General features: G+C 41.4%; 1 protein-coding gene across 1 annotated transcript in view; it reads right to left on the bottom strand.

The window, feature by feature from the left end:
• The window catches only part of cd109 (CD109 molecule), a gene marked incomplete at its 5' end in the record, with an annotated part of 34,909 nt that extends 13,002 nt beyond the window's left edge, over positions 1 to 21,907 (bottom strand). Inside the window, 16 exons of the mRNA XM_080791431.1 lie at positions 986 to 1,127; positions 2,998 to 3,216; positions 4,048 to 4,164; positions 5,337 to 5,454; positions 7,009 to 7,138; positions 7,454 to 7,625; positions 9,937 to 10,020; positions 12,463 to 12,615; positions 12,906 to 13,082; positions 14,129 to 14,230; positions 14,429 to 14,758; positions 17,977 to 18,070; positions 18,342 to 18,423; positions 19,347 to 19,476; positions 19,814 to 20,050; positions 21,707 to 21,907. Coding sequence (XP_080647557.1) covers positions 986 to 1,127; positions 2,998 to 3,216; positions 4,048 to 4,164; positions 5,337 to 5,454; positions 7,009 to 7,138; positions 7,454 to 7,625; positions 9,937 to 10,020; positions 12,463 to 12,615; positions 12,906 to 13,082; positions 14,129 to 14,230; positions 14,429 to 14,758; positions 17,977 to 18,070; positions 18,342 to 18,423; positions 19,347 to 19,476; positions 19,814 to 20,050; positions 21,707 to 21,907 — 2,488 coding nt within the window. The remainder of the gene's footprint in view (positions 1 to 985; positions 1,128 to 2,997; positions 3,217 to 4,047; positions 4,165 to 5,336; positions 5,455 to 7,008; positions 7,139 to 7,453; positions 7,626 to 9,936; positions 10,021 to 12,462; positions 12,616 to 12,905; positions 13,083 to 14,128; positions 14,231 to 14,428; positions 14,759 to 17,976; positions 18,071 to 18,341; positions 18,424 to 19,346; positions 19,477 to 19,813; positions 20,051 to 21,706) is intronic.
• Positions 21,908 to 26,663: the final 4,756 nt, after the last annotated feature.

The following is a 26,663-nucleotide window of genomic DNA, read 5'->3' as shown; positions in this document are numbered from 1 at the left end:
ATAAACACAAGCCACTAGAGTAGCCTGGCTAACGTGACACATACAGACATTTTACAGCCTGAAGCGGTCAGGAGGGGGCAAGGAAATAATCACACAGCTGTCCGTCGTAAAAATAGCTTTTGTAATCATATCATTATTCTTCCATTTTTGCACGTGTTAAATATGAACACGCTCAAACTATGAAGGCCTTGCGTCAGTTTAATCGGCACTGATGGTTCCCATTACTGTGTGACCATGGCCTTGGTGTTTTATAGGGAAAAGGCAAAAACAAAACCCTGGGGTGATCAAAGAGGAAGAGACAGTGAAATTACTTTAATGATAAGAATGTGTGCTATAGGTTTGTGAAGGAATGCAGCTCTGCCAGTGCATGACTCAAGTCTCAGGGCTTTTGTCCACGTGTTTACATACCAGTGGTGGAAGAAGTACTTAAAAGTTATAGGACTGAGGCCGATTTTTTATCGAAGGTTTTATGGCTATACATTTTTATTTACTAAAGTTTCCAAACAATTATAGCGGAGTAAAAATAACAATATTTGCCTCTGAGATGTAGTGGAGTAGATAGAAGTAGGAAAATGGAAATCCTCAAGTAAGGTAAAAAGTACCTCAAAATGTAAGTATATTGAAAATGTACTTAGGGCAGATTCACACTATGGTCCTGGGTGTGTACTCGGGACCAGTAGAGAGCAGCTATTGTACATTATAGACTGCAAAGTAGTGTGAATGCTGCGTACCGTTCCCGGGAGTGGATCACCCAACCGTTCCCAGGACCACATGGAGGTAGTCTCGGGACCGATTGAAGTGTACTCGCTGCAATGTTAAAGCATTGAATATAGTTGAATGAAGTGTACTCGGGTGCGGAAGAATCAAGGCCAATATGAATCATGGCCAGCGGGGACCAGGAAATCATATTCAGGAACAGTTTGAATCAAACAGACGGTGTGAATCTGCCCTTAGTCACTTTCCACCACTATTATTATATACATACCAAATGCAGTTACGTGGGCTCTCTCACTGCCTCTGACAACGTCTGCTGGGAAGGTGAATGAGAGCTCTTTGGAAAGGTGCCTCTCGGAGTCAGCGAACTCCAGGAGCGCGGTGCTGGAGAATGACTGCTCCAGGCCTTCAGGCTACAAAGCCAACAGCGAGGAGGGGGGGGAGAAATGAGCACACATAGCCTAAATAAAGAGTCAACAAGGAACTATTCTGGGAAATGAAAAGCCGGGCATAGAGGTAAGACGATCCGCTTTGGCAACTACAGACGTTTTGGATCAGTTCAATGTGGCACACCAGCCCAGCCACAAACAATTCAATGTATCTAAAACAGCGATTCCCACCTTCGGGTGGTGGGCTGTGAGGAGTATTGCCAGTGTGGGCACCCAAATAATTGGCAAAAAAAACACATTCAGGTATGTATTTTCTTTAAAACCGATACATAAGAATGACAATGAAAATGTATCCAGGCCGGAACACAATCGATTGATTTGATCATTGAAATGAAAATGCATGTGGCCCACCCATCTGACCAGTTGGACGACTGGGTAAAATTTGGCACATACCAGTTAATGGACAAATATAGGCGATGTAGAAAAAGAAGGCTGTCAATGCCTAGTGGGTAAGTTTTGGCACATGCCAAGGTAGGACTGGAAACACTTTGGCGCCATCAAGTGGGTTGGAGAATAAATTACATTAATTTGAAAAAGCAGGAAGTGGAGATGACAGCACATGGCTCTAGGCTGCCAGTGTATGACTTAACTGCCCAAATCTGAGATTAGTTGTGCAGTGCTAAAATAAAAATACACACCAGCTAACTCGATGACTCAACTATAGAAATATCAAAGTAGATTACATTTGACCTCACTATTGTCTGAGATATTTGGGACAAATTTGACCTATCAGGCACTAGGACATGGCATCACAATAATAGATAGTAGTAACTGTAATAGTGGAATAGTGAAATAGTGTAATCATCATCATCATACTATAATTCAGTCAATGTCTGTCTGTCTGTCTGTCTGTGTGTCAGAAACACCGCCGTAGCTCCTCACTGCCTGCACCAATCGCTCCCACCTTTCACACAGGCATTGACCATAATAATATGGAGGTCTTAACGAAGCCCTTTTTCCAGTTTAACAAATTATGAATTTATTAGTGAATAAAAAATGCGAAAACGCACCCAGGGCGCAGTAATAGTGCAATAGTGTAATACGTGTAATGGTGTAATAGTGTAATACGTATAAGTGTAATAATAATAGTGTAATACGTGTAATACGTAAGTGTAATAGTATAATTGCGAACGCAGTGAGTACTTACTATGAGACCTAGCAGATCATGTCTGTCTGTGTGTCTGTCTGTCTGTGTGTGTGTCTGTCCCGCTATACGTCCAAATATGGAGTGTGTTGCATCAGCAATCACTCAGCTCCATATATGGGCACAAAAGGGGCCAGGTCCACATATACAGTAACAGCGGGACAGACACACAGACAGACATGATCTGCAGGGTCTCATCTGCGTTCGCTTCCCGCGTTTGCGCGTCTTACTGGTTAGTATAATAGTGTAATAGTGTACTAACCCTAATAGCCTACTGTGCCAAATACCTACATTTATATCTATTGTTTGTGATATTTTTTTAATTCAGTCCAAAAGGGGTTAACATAGCAGCCATGAACACTTTCAAAAAAGTATCAAGTGGGTCCTGGGCACTAAAATGTACATGTTTCAGCTGTTAACACAAGATTTACACAATCGACAAATGTTTAAAACATGCCAGAAATATATTTAAATGTTATACTAATAATAATGTTTCAACACATTGCCGTTGCAGATACTACAATGTGTTTTGTGTGTATTAGTCCTTTCATTTGACGTGCTTTCTCCTCACATAATGTGTGTTTTGCCTGATAATACAAAGTGCCTTTCTGGGGGCAACAACCACTATATAGTTATTTCCAGTTAATTATGTTGGCAACGATTTACCAGTATTGTGCTTTTGCAGTTTACCTTGACGAGAACGGTCTTCTGGACGGCGTCGGATGCCATGGATGACATGGCTTGGATGGAGATGAAGATCTCTCCCAGGACCAAGGGTTTTATGGGAAATAGGACAGATGTCCCACTCTGACCTCCTACATAAAGCTTGCGTACACCGGCCATGAGGCTCTCCTCATTGTCCCGGGTCACAAACTCAAAGGACTCGCTCTCAGCGACTATCACTGTGACCTAACAGCAACCAAGAGAAAGACATGAAAAACAGACCCTGGGGGATCCACCCAGATCACATTATAGAGGCTTTGAAAAGCCCCAAAGAATGCAGGGAGAAATGAGAGGAGATGTTTCCTTTTTACTTTACTTTAATATGTCAGGTGCCCTTTGTCTCGGCAACGTGAACAGTCAGGAACATTGTACACGGAGGAATATTTCTCTGACTCTGCTTTTGTAGTGGGAAGCCCAAAGGAGTCTACATTCATATTTGGATATCTTTGGCACGGTCTTAGAGGTGTGAAGTGACCACTATAACAAAAGCTGATGCTAAACAAGATAGGCTAACCACTACACCAATGGAATATACCTACTGTACCACACCTCCAATATCCAGTGCACAATATAGAGAACACCACACGTGTAATTGTAGAATAATGAAGTACTTCAGACCTGTTGTCTGAGACAATACGACCTATAATCATTTGGGGTGACAGTGACTCAGGAGGTAGAGCGGCAACTTGGGAAACGAAAGGATTCCCGGTTTAGTCCCACCTCCTGGCTTAGTGTGGACGTGTCCTTGAGCAAGAAACTTAGCTCCTATAACTGAGCAGGTCGGTGGCTTGCATGGTTCATGATGGTTGCCTCTGCCGTCAGTGTATGAATGGGTGTGAATGGGTGTATGTAATTCACATTGTAAAGCACTTTGGATAAAGGTGCTATAGAAATTTGCCATTTATCGTATTGTGGGCAGGCACTTAAGCACTGTGCCACCCTGAGCGACTATACTTTTCACACATTTTTGCGAAAAGTATGGTCAGAGCTGCATGTGATGAAGGAAGTGCTTTATACCTCCTGGTCATGGTTGTCGATGTAGTTGAACACAGCGACCTCCAGCACTAGCTCCTCCCCCCTGATGATGAAGGCGGGCACATTGACGGACAGGAAAAAGTCCTGGAACACTACGAGCTGAACACAGTAAAAGTAAAGTAAAAGTACTCAAATTTTTCCACTTGCGTAAAAGTATCAATACTGCAATGTATAAGAAATACTCTGTTACAAGTAAAGTCAGGATTTCAAAATGTACTTGAGTAAAAGTACTAAAGTTCAGCAAAATAAATGCCAATCTGCACGTGTTGGTAGATCGGCTATTTTTTTAAAAAAATGTTCAGAGTGCCATATAGTCATGAAAAAACATGCTTTACATTTGAGTTTACATTATGCACTTTTGTTTTTGCTGCCAAACAGACAATATAGAGTCTATAACTGATATAGATGAGAAATAAACATATAATTCACAATGATAATAATTATACATCAAAAAGGAGGCAGAAAAAAGGGGGGAAAAGAAAGAAAAAGAGAAAAAAGAGACAAGAGAGAAAGGAGGGGGGAGAGGAGGAGGGAAAGGACTCAACACATCACAGTTCAAGTACAAGTTCAGATTTGCTACCAGACTACACCGGTATGGGTATAGTTGCAAAGTAATCCATGTGGGGCAGCCAGACATTCCAAAAGTCCTGTTGCCTATTCTTAATATTATAATGAATTTTCTCTGGAGTGTAACTAGATAGTTCATTTAGCCAGTGTGAAACTGTAGGAGGGGTAGAGGACTTCCAATGTAAGGTAATACATTTCTTTGCTGCTAGAAAAGCTAGATCAATGTATTTCTTTTGGTGTCTGTCCCAACCGTCCTCCCCGCCAGTGCCAAAAAGGCATAGGCGAGGGGAAAGGGGGACAGATATCCCCAAGCAACATGAAACAGCATCTACAATTGAATGCCAAAATGATGACACAGCACTGCATGACCAAAACATATGGATGAAGGTCCCCTTCTGTTTTTTACACCTCCAGCAGAGAAAAGACAGCTCACTGTTCATTTCTGTTCACTGTTGCATAAAAACCATTTACGATCTACAAGTATATTTTAAAACTATTTTAAAATGTTTTTCAAAATAGTAAAAAAAATAAAGGCAAATATTTTTAGGGATAAGGGGTAAGGTGTGGCACAAGATAGGGCCCTTGGTGTCGCGTAGGGAGGGGGGGAAAAGCATTGCATAAGTGTATGGTTTAAGTTGTTAAAAAGTCATTTGCGCTACAGCAAAAGAGAGGGAATCTCAGTCATGTCATGCATGCGCGAGTACCTCTGCTGGCATCTGTATGATCCCCAGACCATGGTTCCTAGACATGACGAAGGCCGTGGCTGTCCAGGTAGTGATGGTGTCTGGTACCGTCACTGTCAGCTCTGCACTGGCTGAGCTGCTGGGAGACAGAAAGGGAACCTTACTGTCAGGAGACTAGAGCAAGGGCTCGCAAACCTATATCTATCCTATATATATCAGATCCAGTACATGCAATGACATATTCTGGGGTAGTGGTTAAGCCACTAATCAGGTCCAGGGACCACCAGGGTACACTTTCAGAATGAATATACACAGTGAGAATTGTAGATTGGGGTAGGCATCAAAATGGGGTCAGTGGATCCTTGAAATTGAAAAGAAATTAACATCATGTCATTTACAGCATACACGCGCGCGCACACACACACACACACACACACACACACACACACACACACACACACACACACACACACACACACACACACACACACACACACACACACACACAATAGACTGCAAAATGCAGGGGGCACAGTCGGTAGTGCTGTCGTTTCACAGCTAGAAGGTCCTGGGTTCAATTCCTGCTGGGGACGCTGTGGGCGCTGGGGGCGTGCTCTCTCCCCGCGTCATCGGTGCCCATACCCGAGGCGGGGTTGGCAAAAGGGCCTTTCTGTGTAGAGTTTCCTTGGCAAACTTGGCAAAGATCATTAAAAAAGGGAGGACCAAGGCATTTCGGCTATTGTGGGATCCTGATGAACTAAGGCTTATAGACGAAACGCGTTGGTCCTCACTTTTCTAATGATCTTTGCCATGCCATAAAACATATAAAGGCTTTTTCATTTCACTGGAACAGAGTGCCTTGGATTGATTGATTGATTGAAATCTTTATTAACAGTTTGCAGAATTACAGTACATTTCAAGCACAAACTCAATACAAAGACTGTTAACTGTGAGTGGACGACCCAATTAAGCCTTACACTTGTTTACAACAGGGTCCACATTGTTCAATTCATCAAAACATTTAGAGACAAACAAATAGACACTTCTATGTAGTTAAGAACAGAACAGGAATTCATCATATAGGAAGCGAAAAGGGAAAAAAAAATATATACAGTGAGGGGAACAGGGGGATAAAAGAAAACGAAAGACAGAGTGTAGGGCGCCTGCACACAACACCATGCGTTGATGCCATGTGTGCATATGTGCAGGCACCCAACACCACGTCCATACAAAAACATAGTACAATCCATAGTACAAAGACAGAGTGTAGGGCGCCTGCACACAACACCATGCGTTTATGCCATGTGTGCATATGTGCAGGCACCCAACACCACGTCCATACAAAAACATAGTACAATCCAGATAAAAATTCAGCTTTTACCCTCTTGGACCCTCTTCTTTATCTTCACGATTAAACTTCACCAACGAGCACCTGTATTCAGTTCAACAAAGGACCACGGCAGCGCTTCCTTCCTCTATTCAACGTAAATAATGTCAATTCCGAACTCACCCAGCCCGACCCAGCTATGGTGAAATAGCACTTCTGTACAAGTTCCGTCGCGGTCAAAACAGTAGTCGTGTAATATGTACGGATTTTGGGGTTTTCTAGGTGTGTATGTACTGTACGGATTGCAATTCCGTGCTATTTTGCCATATTTCTGTGAGATGGAGTTGGGAATTTTCCGAATTTCACCTTGTGTTGAAGTCCTGCCACAACCAAGTCTCTGGGAAGTTCCATCGCTCTCGCGGCTCCTTCCTTGCCTGCTCCCGGCGATCCATATGGGTCATTTCACCGTTCATATTCATAATGACTCCCTCCCCTGCTGTGAATAGGGTTAGTAGATTACTTTCATTTCAAATATCTCTTACAGATAACTTTTTGTCTGCTTAAAGGGGCCATTTCATCCAAAAATGCTCAACTACCGACCCAATTCATTTTGCAAGAGAGCATTTCACTACAGTAAGCAAGGTAATTTAATCTCATGTCATGTCATGTTGTAACAATGACTGTCAAACAGGGTTTGGGTGCTCCATACTGCAATTTCCTTCGCAACACTCTTTATTATCTAAAAATACCTTATCGTATAAACTAATCATCCCCAATTTGAAGTCACATGCTGAGGTGCATTTATACTAACCTGACTCCGCCAGATGGGGCAGCAGAGAGTACACAGGGAGAGCAGGAGGAGGGTAACCCTGTGTTCTCTCTGCTGCCCCATCTGGCTCAAATGCAAAGACATCACAAACTATTTCCCGCTTCCTCGTGTCCTGAGTCTGACACCTGGCTAGGCAACCCAGCCTGGCGGAGATCTGGGCTCAGGAGAGACTTTTACCAGGTGAGGTCAGGCACGTTTATTTGAAACGTCAAATATACATTTCAACAGCAAGGCAATACAAAGTGCTTCACATGAAACATTAATAATATAATACCCGAGGCGGGGTTGACGAAAGGGCCTTTCTATGTGGAGTTGTTCTCCCCGTGTCCCCTAGGGTAGGTACCCTCACAAAAAACATGCAGTAATCCTGGTCTCTAAACTACCTGCCCCTGGCCAGCCGGGGACGCCTGATGGAGGGGAAAGGAACTGGTCGGAATAACGTGTTCCTTCCATGCGCTATGTCCGGCCTCCCCCTGTCAGGTGAAAAGAAGCAGCTTGGACTCCTCATGCATAGAAGGAAGCATGAGGTCAGTCCGCTGCCCCCCCAGGTTGGCAGAGGAAGTGTAGCGCCCAAGATTACATTAGATAATTGACACTGGGTGAAAATAATGGGTTGCAAAATCGTGGGATAAAGATTATTAAAAAAATATATATATATATTCACGTTATATGAGCATGTTTTCCAAGCAAGGCCTGGCCAAATTGGCCAGGTTAAATAAATGTGGTGTACTGGTGGAAGAAACGCCCCTTTGAAGCAGACAAAAAGTAATCTGTAAGAGATGTAACACAATGTTCTTAGAGGTATCCCTCAGTGAAGCATTTAGCTCAGTTAATGTTTCCTTAACAAAAAAAAAAAAGCATTTAAAGTAGTTTCTCATTTCTCAAGAAATCTTCTCATTACTGAAAACATGGCTTACGGAATTGGGGCCTTTGGGGAGTTTTCTTTAACTGGTAATTTGCGTCCGTCAGCACCACTACGTCGCAAGTCTGGACAGAGACAAAAGAGAAAATGCTTAAGCTCTTTTATGTCTTATTTCATACTTCACACACAACCCTCTAAGTGAGTGAACATTTACACATTCAACTAAACAAAGTGTCGTGCTCCACAGCAGGCTAAGCTTAATTTACATTATTGTGTATGTAAAATATGTAAAATAATAGTTGAAAATCACATAACACAAACAACAGACATTCCGATTGCAGCTAGAACAGTGGTTCCCAAACAGTGGTTTCGATTCAGAACCTGTGTGTGTGTGTGTGTGTGTGTGTGTGTGTGTGTGTGTGTGTGCGTGTGTGTGTGTGTGTGTGTGTGCGTGTGTGTGTCCGTTCTTCTTTTTACACACTTATACCCATTTCCCAATGCCAATAATGAACTCGTTACTCACTAGTTACAATTAGTGATGTCCTGATCACGTTTTTTTGCTCCCGATCCTATTCCGATCATTTGATTTTGAGTATCTGTCGATATCGATTTTTCCGATCCGATATTTATATATTTTTTCTTCCAATCCAATTCCGATCATTTGAAAATGATGTGATCAGCCCAGATTTCCGATCACGTGATCCGATCGGGACAACCATTACAATACATCAACACTGGGCATTTGACTGTAAACATTTGCATGTCCAAGACCATTAGCCTACATTTCAGGAAATGGAATCTGTATTCCAATGGATGCAATGTAGTTATTATTTCGTACTTTTCATTGTTTGAATATTCATAAAAGCCAAAGACAGACTAACCGGTAAGCACTTTCAACCTGGTGTCCGTATTTTGGACACATCATTATATACAGTAGGTGAACATTTTAAAACTGTCCAAATATTTCATATATTTTCACAAAAAAAAATATATTACGTCTATAAGCTCACAGAATGTCACACTATAATACGTTTGTGAGCCTGTAGCTATTTCGGCACAACAGTGTCATAAACAAAGTATAATAAATCCGTTTTCTGTCCAGACGCGCCTCCTCAGGAGACTTGGCTCAGATCTGAACCCATTTGATTTGGCGGTAGGTACCCATTGCGACCGCATGCTCTTGCTGACGTCGACCCCGGACAGGCTTTGAACCATGACCATCCACGCGAAAGGCATATGCTCTCTAACCGCGGCGCTACTGTAGAGCAGCCCTAGATACAAGAATTTATGTGAGAAAAGATTTAAAATTATGTTTTAGTAATATTGTTCCTGTTCTACATACTGCCAAGTTGGTGCCAACCAGGTGAATAAATCACAGATTGAGGCTTTAACCTTTGCTTTTATGACATATCCGAGGACCATTAGGGTTTTATATGGGAAATGCTTCTAAACACATTGCTAGTTTGAACACTCTAAGCTTACCGAAACTAGCCTATCTACAGTGACGCATTGAGAGATTGTAGACTTCCATAGAAGACATGATGGCTTCTATGTAATCCAAAGGACTGAAATCAGTTGTGAATACTGAGTACTTTAAAGCTACCGTAAAGATGGAGTGTGGATCTGCCATGGTGAGCCCGTCAGAGGAGAGGTCTGCACTGCTGTACCCTGCTAGCTCCTCCAGAACCTGTGGGAAAAGGACCAAAGTAACAACAGTAAGTACTCATAGTATTCTCAAACTTGTTTGTGTCAAGGACCCCTGAATTGATATATATATATTTGGCCGCGGACCACCATCTGAAAACGTTTTGTGCCGGGGACACCCAGAAGCAGAGCCATGTTGGCTTGTGGTGGACATTGTGGCTTGTGGTGGACATTTTTGCCACGGACAAACAAAATTAATGGACAATACTATTACCGGAAACACAAAGAGCTATCCCACTGGTCTGTAACTCTGAGAGTTTAAGGGTCACGTAAGGGTCCATTATTTTGGTTCCATTTGTACACTCTCAGAGTTAAGGGGGTCATTGCAAATAAAACATGTGAGAACCACTAGTCATGGTGCACTCCTAATGTGCCATAGTGTAGTAGTAAATAAGTGTCATACATATTCTGAAGAAAACCTGTCAGTCATTTGTCAGTGTACAGACATGTTGATGACCCCTGCCCAGAAGAGAAGATTTGTGTTAAAAAATAGCCACGCTGTGAGCTTGTATATCTGCAGTCACCATAGCCTGTTTTTATTTAGTTTCTATTTAGTTTTCCTCAGTGGAAACTTTGTTGAACTTTGTTCAAGTTTTAGTCTAACACTGTGCTGAATTTGCTAGGGACCCCCTGGAAATTAAACCCCCTCAAGGACCCCACTTTGAGAACTACTGAAGTAATGCTTTACTTAAGTACAATCGTATGGTACTTTACTTGAGTAGCCTATTTCCATTGTCGGGAGACAATACAGAATATTAATCCAAAATATACTTACCGTAATAAATAATTAAATAAAGTAATTTTTTGATCAAAGTATAAAATGTAACTTAACTTTATGTTTTAGAATAATAATCTAAATCCACAAAGTAACTAAATATGTAAAATAATAGTAAAAGGTACACTATTTGCCTCTGCGGTTAAAGTGAGTGAAAGTCGTACGTATCCACACAAATGCAAATACTCAAGTAAAGTGCAGATACTCAAAATAATTCTAATCTTGAATACAGTACTCAAGTAAATGTACTTAGTTACTGTCCACTAAACTACTTGGCGCTAAGGCCTCACTCACACCTTTCGAGCATACAACATTGATGCATGCTAGATGTAAGCAAGATGTAAGTGTCATGACCGCCCCAATGCATTTCCAATGGAAGTCACATGGTTTGATACAACATTTTGGACTACAACACAAATGTTGTGTCAAACCATGTGGCTCCATTAGAAATGTATTGCGAGCTTGCATCAGCTATACATCTCATACAACAAGCATACATCAGTCTGTTGTAAAGGTGTGAGTGAGGCCTTAGGCACACTGGCAACCTCAAAGCCTGCTACTGTTACAGCCTACAAAGTACAGACCATAGACGGTACAGACACAACACTGATGGAGACAATACAGAACAGGTTGTTGTTGTCAGGAACCAGTTAGCCAACCAGGAGCCTCCGTTCATCAAGCCCATACTTGGCTGCCAGCAGTGGATTGGATTTCCTTCCAGGGCAACGATTGGGGAATACATTATATCGGTGGTTTTCAACCCTTTTCATATCAAGGTCCATCATTTATTTGGAATTTGAATTCCGGGTCTTATTCGGGTATAATTGGCCTAATAATGACTTATTTCAGACCTAGTTAACCTAGTAAATCATAATAACAGTATGTGACTCTTATTGTATTGTTGTTTGGGTTAGATTTCTTTAAACCTGGTGCAGGTGAAAGTAAAACTACGATACGTTTTTGCTGTCTCGTCATGTTGTGTCTATCTGTCAACTCACTCGCTGTGCATTCTGCATTCAGCACGCTCTGATATAACCTGACGCTGCCAGATCCAAAAAGCTTGCTACACAAATTTGTTTCACAGCTTATTTGGATCTGGGATCGCGGAAGCAAATTCGTTGACGGGGCTGTTCCTTTTTTTCAAGATACATGGTAGATGATTGGATGGGAGCGTCTGTCTATCACCGTGTGGGCGTGCAAACACAACCAATCATATCGACGTGTCTATATACCATCACATCCGCATCCCGCCTTTAGCTCACGCTGATTGGTTCGGTACGAAGCAGATCTGACTCAGGGCTCAACTCCGTCAGAGATCCCAGATGAGTGTTGTGTTGGGGAATATGTTTCCGCAATACCGCCCTCATCTGGCAGCGTCAGGTTAGCTCTGATAGACATGTCAAAAGATTCTCCTCTCCACCAGCAGGGGGTGCTGGAGCACCCTCCGCACCCCCCTTCCAGCGCTGATAACCCCACTACCTGTATACTCGTTTTAAGACTGGATACAAGACTTGATGATTCGCTCAAATTGAACATTTTAACAACTAATTCTGGTGGGCCAAAATAATTTGGCGACCACCCGAGTCGCAACCCCCAGGCTGATAACCCCCTAGAGAGTATACGTGGTTTAAACAATGCAGTCTCCCTCACCTGTTCCTCCGTGAGGTCATTGTGTGCGCCTGTCAAGCGTGTAGCCTTGTCCACCACCAGCAGGCTGACCAGAGAGCCCGGCTCAAGCATGTCTAGACTCAAAGTGACCACCTCATTAGGCATGGCACGCGACACACTCCAACCGACAGACACCTGAAGAACAGCACAGCATTCAGTCATAGGCCCCATACAGAACACTTGTCTGAATTTAATGGTCACCACATTGCATTTCTAATGGGAGTCTTCTTTTGTTACATTTTATGAAACCCCACAGACTCAATCAAATCGTTTAAAAATGGCAATTCGTTGAAAAAGTATTCAATAGAACAATCATATATATTTTTTTATAATCGATAGGTACAGCCCTACATTCAATAATAAATTTGTCCTGTTGAGTTTGCCAAACAAATGTTTTTTCTTTATTTAATCCATGAAATAGCCACCTGGTTTTTCAGGCCGTGGGCGACAGGAAGCTGGAGCACATCGTTGACGATCTCTCCATCAGGACGTACACAGTAGACTATGATGCAAGCCAGCGGTGCCCATGACTCCTCTGGGGTGACAACCACACTGGAGACAGAGCCGGTGCCAGCTGACACAATCTGGCCTCTGGATTTCACCTGCACACACACGCGCGCACACACACACACACACACACACACACACACACACACACACACACACACACACACACACACACACACACACACACACACACACACACACACACACACACAATACTAGTGTCCCTACTTCCTATTCTGGCGGTCTGGGATCACATGACCGGAGGTGAGAACTCTGTTTACAATTAACCTCTGGCTAAAACAGCACTGTGCTGACCTACTGACAAATGTGATCCAAGGCGTACAAAATACACTGAGAAGAATAAAGCACTAAATGCAGGTCTAATCCAGACCGTTAGCCGTGATCCAGAAAGGGTTGGGAACCAATCTACACAGTATGAATGGTTTGTGGCAAGATGAACAGTGACTGGGTGGCATTTCTCTCCGAGTAGTAGGTAGGCTATACTTACCATATAGTGAACTTCAGAAACTGGGAAGTTTTTCTGAATGACCAACGGCAGGGGAACACCAACCTTAAGAACAAAGGAATTTTGTCAATTAATACCGTTAAGAACCCCACAGCACCAGCTGTGGCAGTAGGGTGTGATTTTATTTGGTTGGGATTTGCCTTATGATTCCCTAGTGATTAAAGGACCACTTCACCAACTTATCTTCATATAATTGGTCCTCATTAATGTTCATGATAAAATACCACAATTTATTTTCTACTCGTTAGGCAGATCTTTTGTAAATAATATTTAAAAAATAATATTTAGATTTGTATTGTCATGAGAATGATAGCTTCCATTATTCAGTCTAAGGACTGTGTAATCTGAGGACTATTTGTGTTGGCAGACAGTGACTTACTGTAGATATACGTACAGTATGATGTGGGTTGTTTATGTCCTGTTTTGTGTGCGTGTGTGTGTGTGTGTGTGCGTGCATGCATACATGCGTGCGTGAGTGTGTATGTATCCGAGATTGAGTGCCGTAAGTGTGACAAAATGTGCATAATTCTTATTGTGCGTCCTTGTTTTTTTACATTTGTCAATGTCTACTATGCACATGGCACCTGGTATTTGGCTTTTCCAGTATTATAGTACCTGAGGAGACTGCAGCGGCTTCTGGATCTGCATATAGGACTGACTGGGTGATGAGTAACTGTGGTACAGCTCAAGACTCTCCTGAGTGTCCTCAAATGAGGCCTAAACGAGTCCAAATACATGACACGAACACACACATGAGAGAGACAAATATCATTCACGCATGGCACCCTGATGGAGACAAGAAGCTAAATTATGTTAATTCATATTAATATTAGATAAGATAAAGCCTGATTTAATTCAAATCTGACAGCTATGGCACAGATGAGTGTGTTGAAGAGTTTTTACATCAATCGAGACCATCTGCACGTCATCCGTGAGCGGAATGAAAAGGGGGATGACTCCATCAGAGGGTAAGGGAAACTCCATTTCCACCACGACAGGCTCCTCCTCGGGGATGTGGGGGTAGACGGGCATGTCGGGCATGTCTCTGCCCCCAAAGGGCCGGGACATGTTAGGATGAGGTACCAATAAGGGCCTGTTGGGAATCATGTCCATAGGGAAATCCAAGGCCAACGTGTCGTCCAACCTCAAGCTCCAGGGACCGCGGCCCTGCTGCGTGACTCTTACTGTCACCATCTTGCCCTCTGAAAAGGGCAGAACTGTCGAGTCGTATGTGGATACTTTCAACTGGAAAAAAAAACAAGACACTTTGTTTTCACATGCAGGCCCTTCATAGATGATAAATCCACTGAGAAACGGACCTTTGCTCTCCGCGATCACGGAAGTATCAGATACGACCCAACTATAAGCGAATCAAATCCGGATGTTATGTTTGTAACATGTTTGTGTCCGGTTTGTGATGCCAACATGGCAATTTTAATATACTAAGATATACTAGCTCACTCATACCTCCGATCTGAACGTTATGCTTATGCCTTGTTCTTTTAATGCCCATATATGCATTGCAGATCCCTGATGTCATCAGTATATGAGGGAGGATTAGCGACATTCTAAATACATTGACTCTGAACTGTGTCAATGTGAGACATGTTATTGTGTCCGTGTGTGATTACTATTATTATAACTAGATGTGTTGATAACTGAGGATACTCTTCATCTCTACATGTGTCATTTGCTACTCGTTAAAGAATCCAGCTTAATACTTACTTTTTTGTTGTATGTAATGTATGAAGCTTGATGTTCCCTTGTGAAGCTAAGATTATTTTTTTGTATGAAATGTAATACATGAAAATGTGACTTGATGTCGCTATACAGTGTACATACCTGACCAGTTATGTTCAAAGATGGTCGAATAAATGTGGGACATCCCTGAAAGGTTATTTGGTATCTGTACCTTGACAGATGCACCTGCGTTGTACTGCTAGATGTCAATCCTGAAATAGAAGCAGAAAAACAAAAGAAACAGTGATGGATGTGACTGACTGTGCTGTGTGTATTAGGAGTGATATTTAGATCAACTTTAAAACCCCAAGTTCTGATTTATTCAATTGGAGACATTGAACATACACCCATTACATTACACCCTTGAACTCAAATATCTCTTGATACAAATGAAATTACACAAAGTAATGAAAGTGGGACCCCAGAGGTCTTTAAGAGTTATAGGGATTCCCCAGCAAAATTAGTAATACACAATCTAAATGAACCATTTTAACCGTAGCCTATATACTTTGGCTAAAAAAAAAGCCAATCTACAACGCATCACATAGCATCACAATGCGTTCAAAGCGTTTGAGAAATCTTGAAGAATCTTGTAAATGCATGTTTAACAACACAAATAGTCTGTTTTTATTGGGGTCCCTGGCACACAATCTTTAAAGATGGGAGTCCGCAGGCAAATACGTATACACAATACATTTGGGCTCCTTGACATGAAAATGTTTGAGAACCTGCGTTAAATAATTTACTCGATCCTTTGTTTGAAAAACATTTCATTTTGGGTACAACGTATCACAAAACCAAAAGCAAAGCTGACAATGAGCAATGTACGGTAATTTACCTGTTAGACTCTCTGTAACATTAACCACAACAGTCACAAACTCCTCAGAGCTGAAATCAGCGAAGTCGTTGAACTCTATGGCCCGTTTGCTAAATTGGAAGGACGGGTAGTCAGGCACCTCAAATGAGAAAAAGGCTTTGCTCCCATCAAGCTGTTTGAAAGGAATATCATTATTATATATAGTACATGTAATAACTAAAAAGACATAATAAGTTAAACCACTTATTATACTTAACACACCGTTCTATTATTCTATATGTATATCAGAGATTCTTGAACATTTCTGAACAAAAAAAAGGGATATTCACCTATAATGACAATTCCAAAATACGATTCTAAATTAAAGTAATACATATTATAAATAATAACTATAGATTGTTGCCCCGTCATTTGTGTTTCCCAAGTTTGGAAACTGAGAATAGCCCGGAAAACCAAAATTGTAGTCCCGCTGGGGCTTTTCAACAGTGTATAGGGCTGAAGACTGGTCTGGCTTTTGCCATTACACAGACATTCTGTATGAATCATTACAAGACGCTGTTGTCCGTGTATTTTGCTTCCTTTGTGCCCGGATACACACCAGTGTCTCCCCAGCCATGAATTTGACAAAACAAGTTTGACGGCCGAGTCTCATCCCTGCCCGACATGGTGAGTTCCTTTAGAGGTGAGGTCACTCGTGGTCACAGACTGTTCAGGGTGCAGCTGATTGTTCAGCTTCCATATCATCCGTGGCTGGGGCTGATATTCTAAAACCTCACATCACTATGCAGGCTTTCCACTGGAGGAAAGCTCCTGCTTTTCATTACGAATTAACCAGTGTGATCCCGTCTAGAGCCCGCCTATACCTGCCTACTAATAATATCCATGTCCAGGTGGCAGCAGTCACCAACATGTCCGTACAAGGAAGGACAAATGTCCGTGGCAAATCCATCGTCTTGTCTGTGGCTAATGTTTGATTTGATTATAATGTAGTTATTTTGATCATAAGACCAACTTACTTAATGTCAGTTTCCAGATTTTCTTCAGAATATGTATGACACTTATTTACTATGACACTATGGCACATTAGGAGTCCAACTACCGGTAGTACTAGTGGTTCTCAAATGTTTAATTTTTAGACCCTCTTGACTCTGAGAGTGTACAAATGGAACCAAATGCATCCGTAAGGGTCCATTTGGTTCCATTTGAACATTCTCAGAGTAACAGAGTTACAGACCTACAGCCAGGGCTATCTCTTTATGTATTTCTGGTAATATTATTGTCCACTTATTTTGTGTCCGTGGCAAAATGTAACTTGACAAAAATGTCCACCACAAACCAGCATGGCCATGATCCCTGCCAGTTGGGAATGTACCCTCGCATAAATGCAGATTCGAGACGAGTAGCCTAGTCTCGCCAGAATAAAACACGAACATACCAAACAAAGCATTCCAAGAAGTACAGTTCAAGAAACTTGCCACAATCATAAGATTTCACCCGTTTGGCAGGCCCTACAACTGTGGCACCAGTGGTTTGTAGATGGTAATTGTTTTTGGAAGCACAGACCATGTGCAAAAGCAGTTGGTCCCAGGCTATCTTATATGGCAGTAATATGGCGATGACTGATCAGCTGCCATATTATCCCTAGGGCCGATAGGGCAGCTGACAAATTACCTGGTTGGTCCTTTAGTCACCCTCACCCAGGACAAGTCCAGGCTGGACATTTGATAAACATAATTTACTATACAATGATATATCTTCTGTATTGCACAGTGATTTGACCTACAGCTGATTTGATTCTTTTTTTATCCATTATGGCATGGTAATTAAAGTAAGGTAAGAAAATATGACATGAGATGCATTACAGTGTACATCCTACTCATAGTGGCTCAAAACAGGAATGACTTACCATTTTGCTTTCAGAATAAGACTCTTCAATGCCATGAAAGTGATGCAGGTATGTTATGTTCATCGGTCCATGGACATGCTTGCCGTAAAGGTACCTGAGGATCAGAACATGATATGATATTGATATCTTACATCCTTGGTATCGATCATAGACAGAGCATTACTGTAAGTGCATAGTCAGAATAGAAGCAAGGTGTTACGGTACGCTCTACTGAAATTAATAATAAGTATATTACAAAAAAGGATAGTAGATTATATAAAAATTTAAAATATAGAAAGGCAGAAGCTAGGAAACACATTAGAAAAATTATTAGATGAAAGTGACCAGAACAGTACTGAAAATGGTAAATGGTACTATGGACTCACTTGGCCGTGACTGAACCCCACACGTTGTCCTCGTGGAATATTGTAGGAGGTGCCGAAATCACAACCTCAAACTTGGGAAGTACTGGAAGCAAAATGAAACAGTTTGAAGACAGTGTTGAGTCACTTACTGATGAAGTGTTGGGACAATTGTGGGAATTGATTTAATTGCCAATACGTACATAATTCACTGGCAGAGTAAGGGCCGATTCATACTCCTATTTTACCGCTGTTTCGGCGCTGTAGTGCCGTAATGATTTCGGCTCGTCAGAAATTTTCAGTAGCACCGAAGAGCCGACTTTAGGACGGTACCCGCACCCCCCGAACCTCAAACTTTTATTCGGCTCTAAAATAGTAGTATGAATCGGCCCTTAAATAAACACTAGTCTGGCAGCCGGGGTTGTGGGGTGGGAAATTTGGTATATAGTTTTTTTTATTGGCCTAAAATATTGTCTATATACATACATTAATTAATCCACTTGCTGACCGGCTGTTGGTATTGAGAAATGCTTTTATAGGGGTTTATATGTGACCATACCGGCAAAAAAAACACTCCTTGGGCTAAAAACAGCCATTGCAATCATCACAAACGTGATGAGGTCAGCACATATATAAACCCTATTAAAAAATTGCTCAATGCCGACAGCCGGTCAGCAAGTACATTCAAGAATGTAGACAATATTTTAGACGATACCAAATTTCCCACTTTAAACAAAAGAAGCCTGACAGCTGCCGGACTACTAGAGAGGTTACTGTGTAGAGACAGTAGAAGTAATGCCTATGATGCTTACCATAATGATCCACTTTAAAATGCTTTTCACTGACAACATTCTGCAAGACAGGGACATCTTTGAAATTAACTAAAACATAAATTAAACTTCATATCTTTGCCTTGTAATACTTGCTCAGTAGACTCTATGCTGATGAATTATTCCATACATTACTAATATTCCATTATACCATCGTTTCAAATGTATATGACACATGTAACAGTGTGTCAAAGCAGACCTACATTGACCGATGTGTGAATGGTCCACTTGCCGAGCGGAGGGTTATCAGACAGCTGGTATTGCTGGGACACCAGCCCAAGAACACTGTCCAAAGACAACCACTGTCGAATCCTGTTCCCCCGGGGATCCTGCCTCACGGGGAGAAGGGCAATACAGAGAGGGCACAATAATCAAAACACTGTCCCAGGGTGAACTCAACCTACAACCACCAGAGGAAGGTGTAATGTGTAACACACTCAGTGTAGGCAGACACAAAGTATAAACCTATGACTTGACAATGTGTACTGTACAGCAACTATACTTGCTGTGTAAGCACACACAGACCAAGATAAGATAATAATGGTTTTCACTCGCTCACTTAACCCTTAGGATATTGATGTGTAGACATGCGGATACCTTGACTGAAATCAAACAAATGCTTCTATGCAGTGTCATGAGCAGCACATTATGATTGGCAACACTGACCTTAACGATAATATCCACAGGGCTATCAAAGGGCTTGCCGTCTGGGTGAATGGATACAGCCCTGATTTTCACAACCTGGCCAGGCCGATAAAGAGGCTTGTCTGTCTGAATGAAGGTCGATGCACTTTTGGGATGGAACCGCAGAGTAGATGAGTTGGTGAAGACCAGGTCGCCCCCCGCATAGCCTCTGACTGTCAGCTCATAGGGGTACGAGTGACTGTTCTCAGTTTGCGTTATCTGCAGACGTAAGAAATGGGATGGAACAATGAGGGAAGGAAGTAGGAGCCTGACCAGTGCCAGACTTTTGGGCCTGATGGCGATTCCAATTCTGGCATGTCCAATACAGTAAATTGCGCTCAAACTGGGGGAAGACAGACAAAACTGGGCATTTTGGAGTGGCTGCACCGCTTAACAAACCAGCATAATACAATACAGTATCTGCACATTTAAGTTACAATTTAATTACTTTTAAATCCTTTTTTATACCAAATTGGTAAAATTGTCAAATATTAAGTAAGAAAGAGGCAAACTAAATAGGTGAAAATAGACGATCTCTCACTGCGAGGCGGTGTGAGCTTTTGTGTGTAGAGGCTCTAGAGGAAAACGCGTGTAGAGGCTCTAGAGGGAAACGTGTGTAGAGGCTCTAGAGGAAAACGTTTGCATTTAATCTTGTGCTCATTATGAAAGTCGTCTCCAAAGAGATGTGGCCTTTGGGTGCAGTTTGCACTCCACTAGAGAGTCTCTGAGCATTTTTCCCACACAAAAGGCAATGGTTGCCTGCCATACCTATAGATCACAAGTGACCTATTGTAGCATATATTATTTGCGGTGGTATACAGAGAGGTCCAAACACGCCCCGTCACCCTAGGCTTCTCATGTGTCCTTACTCCATAAACAACATCCTCAGACCTAAGCTACAGTATGAAGACCGGGAAAGCATGTGTCATTTTAGTTTTGAGCTAAAAAAACAAAACTGCCTCGGTAACTCGGGTTAGAAAGCTTTGTGAACTGCAGTCGCTGTTGAAGCTAATAAATTGTTGTTGTCTTGTGTGCCATTATCAACCAGTGCAGTGCTGTGTAATGCCATCAGTTCTCAGTCGACTCTCTCTTTGTACTGTACAGCAGGAAGCAACAAATCTATTGTCTTTGCTTTGAAAAGAGACTATGCGTAAAACATGCATAAAAGAAAAAATGTTTTAGCTGCCCTTCTGTGTATCGTTTTCTTTAGACTTAGGCCCATGTATTGTGACTGGTATTTAGATACCCGCAAGATCAGTGTCCACCTGTCCAAATACTTGATTGATTGATTGACTGACTGAACACTTTATTAACCGTCTGGAGAGAAGTACAGTACAATACAAAGTCTGCTAAAATAATTTATCCAAGAAAGCCTATATGGCTTGTTTCCATTGGGGTCCTTTTGTAATCTGAAATCTCTCAAAATGAAGATAGATATTAAATCCTCTTGATATGAGTTCTCTTTATTAATTGAATAGAACACAATGGAAACAAGTCCCCAGAACTCTTTTGTGTTATCCTTTAAGTGCGCATTTTCATTTACACATTTGACTAATAAAGTATTAAATCAATCAATCAATCTAGGCATAAAACTGTATGTAGTATGTACTTACCGGTGGCAACACCAACAGCTCTGTTGAACCTTGTAAAGAAAATGTCAAATAAATTCAGTTACTGTAATTGACATTTTACGTTTCAACATAAAATGCCTTCTTAAGTTTCTTACAGCTAGTGCAGCCGTGTAATTAACTTCCATTTGTAGATAACAAACGATGACACAGTTTGAAAACTAAAGGGGTCTACTTGTCTCGGTACTAGCAGTGAACATGTAAACATGTAAAGGTGCGGTAAAAAATAAAATTCACCTCCATTAACGGTCGCCTTTGCAGTGATGCTGTTGTTTCCACTCACAATCTCTGCAACCACAGAGACGGGTGAAGCAGTGAGGATGGTGACGGAGACTGTAGTTGGAAGACCAGGCCTCAAGGACCTTGGAGCCAGGAGCATGTAGGAGGGCTGAGGCACGGCACTGGAGCAACCAAAGGAGAAGCACAGGTAATCAGCCCAATCCAACATCTATTCTCAGTGGTGGAAAAAGTAATCAATTGTAAATTAGTTTTACTTAAGTAATATTATCAATACTTCAATGTAGAAATACTTCGTTACAAGTAAAAGTACGGAACTCAAAATGTACTTGAGTAAAAGCTACAAAAGTATTGGCATCAAAATGTACTTAAAGTACCAAAAGTTAAAGTACTCATTGTGCAGAATGTCCCGTTTCAAGTTTTCAAATGTATCAAAATCTTTCGAAAATAGAAGATCTACAAGCTCACAGAAATGTAGGCTATATGTCTGAAGTGTTTAATGTATATTTGTAATAGTAATCAAAGGAACTAGAACGTTTTCAAACAAAATGTAGTGGCGTAAAAGTACAATATTTGCCTCCATGAGATGTAGTGGAGAAGTAAAAGTACTGGAAATTGGAAATACTCAAAATACCTCAAAATTGTACTTAAGTAAATGTACTTTCCATCAATGTCTATTCTAAACCGAGATGGAGAACATGATTTAAATCAGTTGGACGAGCTCAATCACTTTCATGTCAAGGAACGCCATCAAATTGTAGTGCCGGGATAGAAGATTTTACAAAAATGAATAAATGATTATTATTTTTTTTACAATTTCGTCCCTGTCATGATTCTTACAAAATGTTTCTAAAAATATCAGCTGACAACGCATCACAAGCTTGTAGATTGATTATTTTTGAATAACCAAAGTACGGTAGGCCTATATCAGTATCCTCAATTTGATAGACCCCCTAGAACCTCGGGGAACCCTGATGGACCAGGGAGACAGGACCATATTTTGAGAACCACTGAATTAAAAGACGTCTTCAGAGATGAAAGTAACAAAAATAAGGTAAAATAAAGAAATTATCAGAAACGTTCTGTCTATAATCACGATTTCTGTTCCTGTTCCGTACCTTGTCGTGTTATTCTGGGCTCCAGTGTGAAGGAATAATCCGAAGAGTCCCAGCAGCACCCGAAACCACTCCATTTGTCTGCACTGCACCACAGAATGCTGGAGTACTACTGTACGTTACAATCAGCTCATTTCAGGAGCAGGTATTCATACCTGGTGAGACGTAACCCCACCCTACACACGGAGCCCCCGGAGGACTCGGTTTGCACCTAGCTCTAAACCACTTTTCACTGTGATTCAGAACGGCTATTGTGCGGGAAATACTGGGTTGGAAATATCATTTTACATCAGGTACTCACCCCGGGGGAGCTAGGCCACTTATATGGTATGTCCACGAGTGCTGTTTCCGTTGAGATAGGTCAGTAAGAACAAGATATTGCTAAAGCCTTTTGTACGTCGGCACAAAACACATGCGATACATGATAACCTACATGCATAGGCTACTACAGGCCCATATGACATAGACAGAATACAAAGTATCACCCAAGCAGGACTGAAGGACAGGCTGTTGCAAACGTGTAAATCCATCAAAGTCTTATACTACTAAGATATATGAAAATTGTGAAAATAGCTACAAGCTCACAATGATTGTAGATGTCAGCTATTGTTGTTATTATTTGAAAATAATGAATCACTGCACCTGTGTGCCCCAGGGACGTATTAACCCTGAGCTAGTATTTATTTGGGGGCGAGCAAATTTACCTAAATTTAACAAAATCAATTTCAGGGCCTCAAACCCAGTATCGCACGGTCCAATTTCCCCGAAGGGTCCCTGATATCTAAGGGCCCCTGGGCCACGGCCCCATTCGCTCAATGGATAATTTGTCCCTGGTGTGCCCTCTAAATACACACCCAGTGCTGTCAAATCTAAAGCGTTCAAAAATAATATTGCCTACAATATTTGCAACTTAATGGCTGGCAAATGGAAATTCAGAGTTTACATAGTACACAGTGCATGCATAAACTTTTTATATCTGGTTTCAGTATTTATTTATGATGTATTTTCGCTATTATTAAAGTTATTGTAGCGGTCAATTTCTATTGGGGGTGGGGAGGGAGGCGGGCGGGCGGGCGTCACGAGACATGGCCAAAGCATTTCTGGGAGTCCCCAGCCAGAAACGTTGAGAACCCCTGGTTCCCAACCACTGGTACTAGTACCACTATAGTGGTACTTGTCTTGAGCCCTCCTCTGGTGATACACACCCAAAAAAGGAGAAAAAAGACAAAAGTGGAATGAAATATTTATATTACTACAGGTATAGTTCTTCTGACCAAGCAATTGGTTGAAATAGGCTATCCAGCCGTGCTGAAATGAGAAAATGTAGCCTTGAGCATAGACCAAGTTCTGCTTAAACAATGGTTGCATCTGAACTCAACGTGTGATGGCCATACTTTTATATATAGTGCTTGGCCCATTTGCCCTTTGGGCTGTGACATCATGCGTATCAATCAATAGGAAGACAAAGGGAGGGGGGTTACACCATTTTCATTGGCTACTAGGCTGTGACGTCATGTGAGTCAATTGTTTTTCCCGTTTTATAGTCCGCCCGCTGTGACGTCATGTGGGTCAACCAATAGGAAGACAAGACGGGAAGCGTTACGGCGGGCTCTGCAGCCATCTGTGTGTTATCTTCGAGTCTCCATCAGTGTCAGGGAATGTTCCCTTTTTAATCAATGAACGGTGCTCTTGTAAACAAGTGTAATGCTTAATTGGGTCGTCCACTCACATGATTGGTCCGTTTCGAACAAAATGCCACAAATCACAAACACAGTGTGCAATTTCCGTGAAATTATACACTCACATTTCCACTAGGCCGAGGACGACATGCCACGCTATAACAGGCCAATTCCTGTTTTTAGCTATAACTGCATCGATCTGTATACAACTTATGTACACTCCCTAGAGGCCATGGAAAAACATTGTCCCTGCATCCCTCCACATCTGCCGGTTATAGCGCCACCATGAGGCCGATTACTGCAAAACACATTGCCTATCCTCCTGGTGGATAGGCCTGTGCCCAGAAGAACATCACACACACTCCTATCCTCCTGGTGGAGACCTGTGCCCAGAAGGGCACTTTTTCTAGTTTGAACTGTAGTGTACCCATTCTACTAATCGTGAATAACATAATCAATCAGTCACTTAACCCATTCCGACCTGAGATCAGATTCTAAAAATGTCTTCTATGTCAGTCGCTCTTCGATTTTTCGAAAATAGCAGACCTACAAGCTCGTAGCGCACCACTCGCGCTATGAGCTTGTAGATCTGCTGTATGATACATGTGTGTATGATACACACATTTTGCATGTCATTTTTTTGTTCAAATGTATTTAAACTCTCACCTGGTAAGTTTTATAATCCGGCAAATAATCGTCATCTTTTGGGGGACATTCCACTGCCACCTTGGTAAGCATATCATTAAGTCGGGTACCATGCGGGATTGCAGCTCCATCCCAAAAGAATGCATCATATGTCGTTTTCTTCGTCTGCCAATTGTAGTCCGCAATCTCAATGTTTAAACTGAAAGGCATGTCTGGAGATAAAAAAGAAACAATAGATTAATGGTCAAACCATCTATGCCTGTAGATTATAAAAACAAACAATAAATTAGGAAAAAAGAAAAAGAAAATCCTAATCAGGGAATTACAAACAGGTAACTTGAAGTCAATAGTGTGTTCACGCAGCAAAAAGTATACGCCTAGGCTACTCAATTGTTTTGATTTTAAGTAAAAGTATCAATACTGCAATGGAGAACTACGCAGTTACAAGTAAAGGTCAATAATTCAAATAGTACTAAAGTATTGGCATCCAAATGTACTTAATACCAAAAGTAGAAAGTACTCATTATGCAGAATGTCCATTTCAAGTTTTCAAATGTATACAAATACCCTAGCTATAGACCCGAATATAAGACTACCGGCCCGTTTCTTCCAATGGAATTATCCTAAAAAACGGGATCGTATTATCAGGGACTTGACTATTTGACTTCCAATGTTCTTTTTCCACAAATGAGTGTGTGTGTCTCTCAACTGGTACATTTACTGAAGGCTGCTGTACTTAATGAATTGAAAATGGTGGACCCTATTGTAAACAAGTGTAGGCTACATGCAGTAACAGTTTTTTTCGTCCACAGTAACAGTTTTTGTATTGAGTTGTGTTTTCGTTTGAAATGTATACTGTATTCTGCATACTGTTAATACAATTTTCAATCAATCAATCAAAACTTGAGTAAAATGTTTGGCAAAGAGGAAAAAAGAGAAGACCATGGGCCAAAATAAATGTGTGTGTGTTTGAGTTGGTAAAATGTCTGAAAACATACATTAAAATGAATCCAACATAATATATAGAAAAGATAGTGTAGACTAGACCTATAAACCTAAAACCAAAAAACATGAATTTGCACAACACTGATTACAGTGCTGTAGGTCAGTCTATGAAGCTACTGTTATTATGTATGCATGTAGGCCTAATAGCTATTGTAGGCCTATGCCTACATTATCCATCGCTCTCTATCTGGTGAATTAAGGGATAAAGCCAAAGGAGTACATAATTAACATAACTGACTGATTTTAAATGCCCAATTATAGCCTAAAGACCATTTTCAACTTTCAGAACTTTAGACTGAAATGAATGCCATTACTTGCATTGCATGACGTGATTTATTATGGGTCACGCTTTTTAATATAACACCCGGACCTGGCTGAAACTGAAATGTATAGGCTATGTGCCGTCACTGCCGTGGCCAGGCCACTCGTTGAAATCGACCTTTCTTCTTGTAAAATGTAAACACATGCATTGTGTGGTGTATAAACGGTAGCCAAACACGTTTACTGTGACTGTAGCCTACAA

This window comes from Protomyctophum bolini, assembly GCF_963924005.1.
Source record: "Protomyctophum bolini genome assembly, chromosome: 19".
Lineage (NCBI taxonomy): Eukaryota > Metazoa > Chordata > Actinopteri > Myctophiformes > Myctophidae > Protomyctophum > Protomyctophum bolini.
The sequence above is the reverse complement of the archived record's forward strand: the minus strand, read 5'-3'. Positions and strand labels throughout refer to the sequence as shown.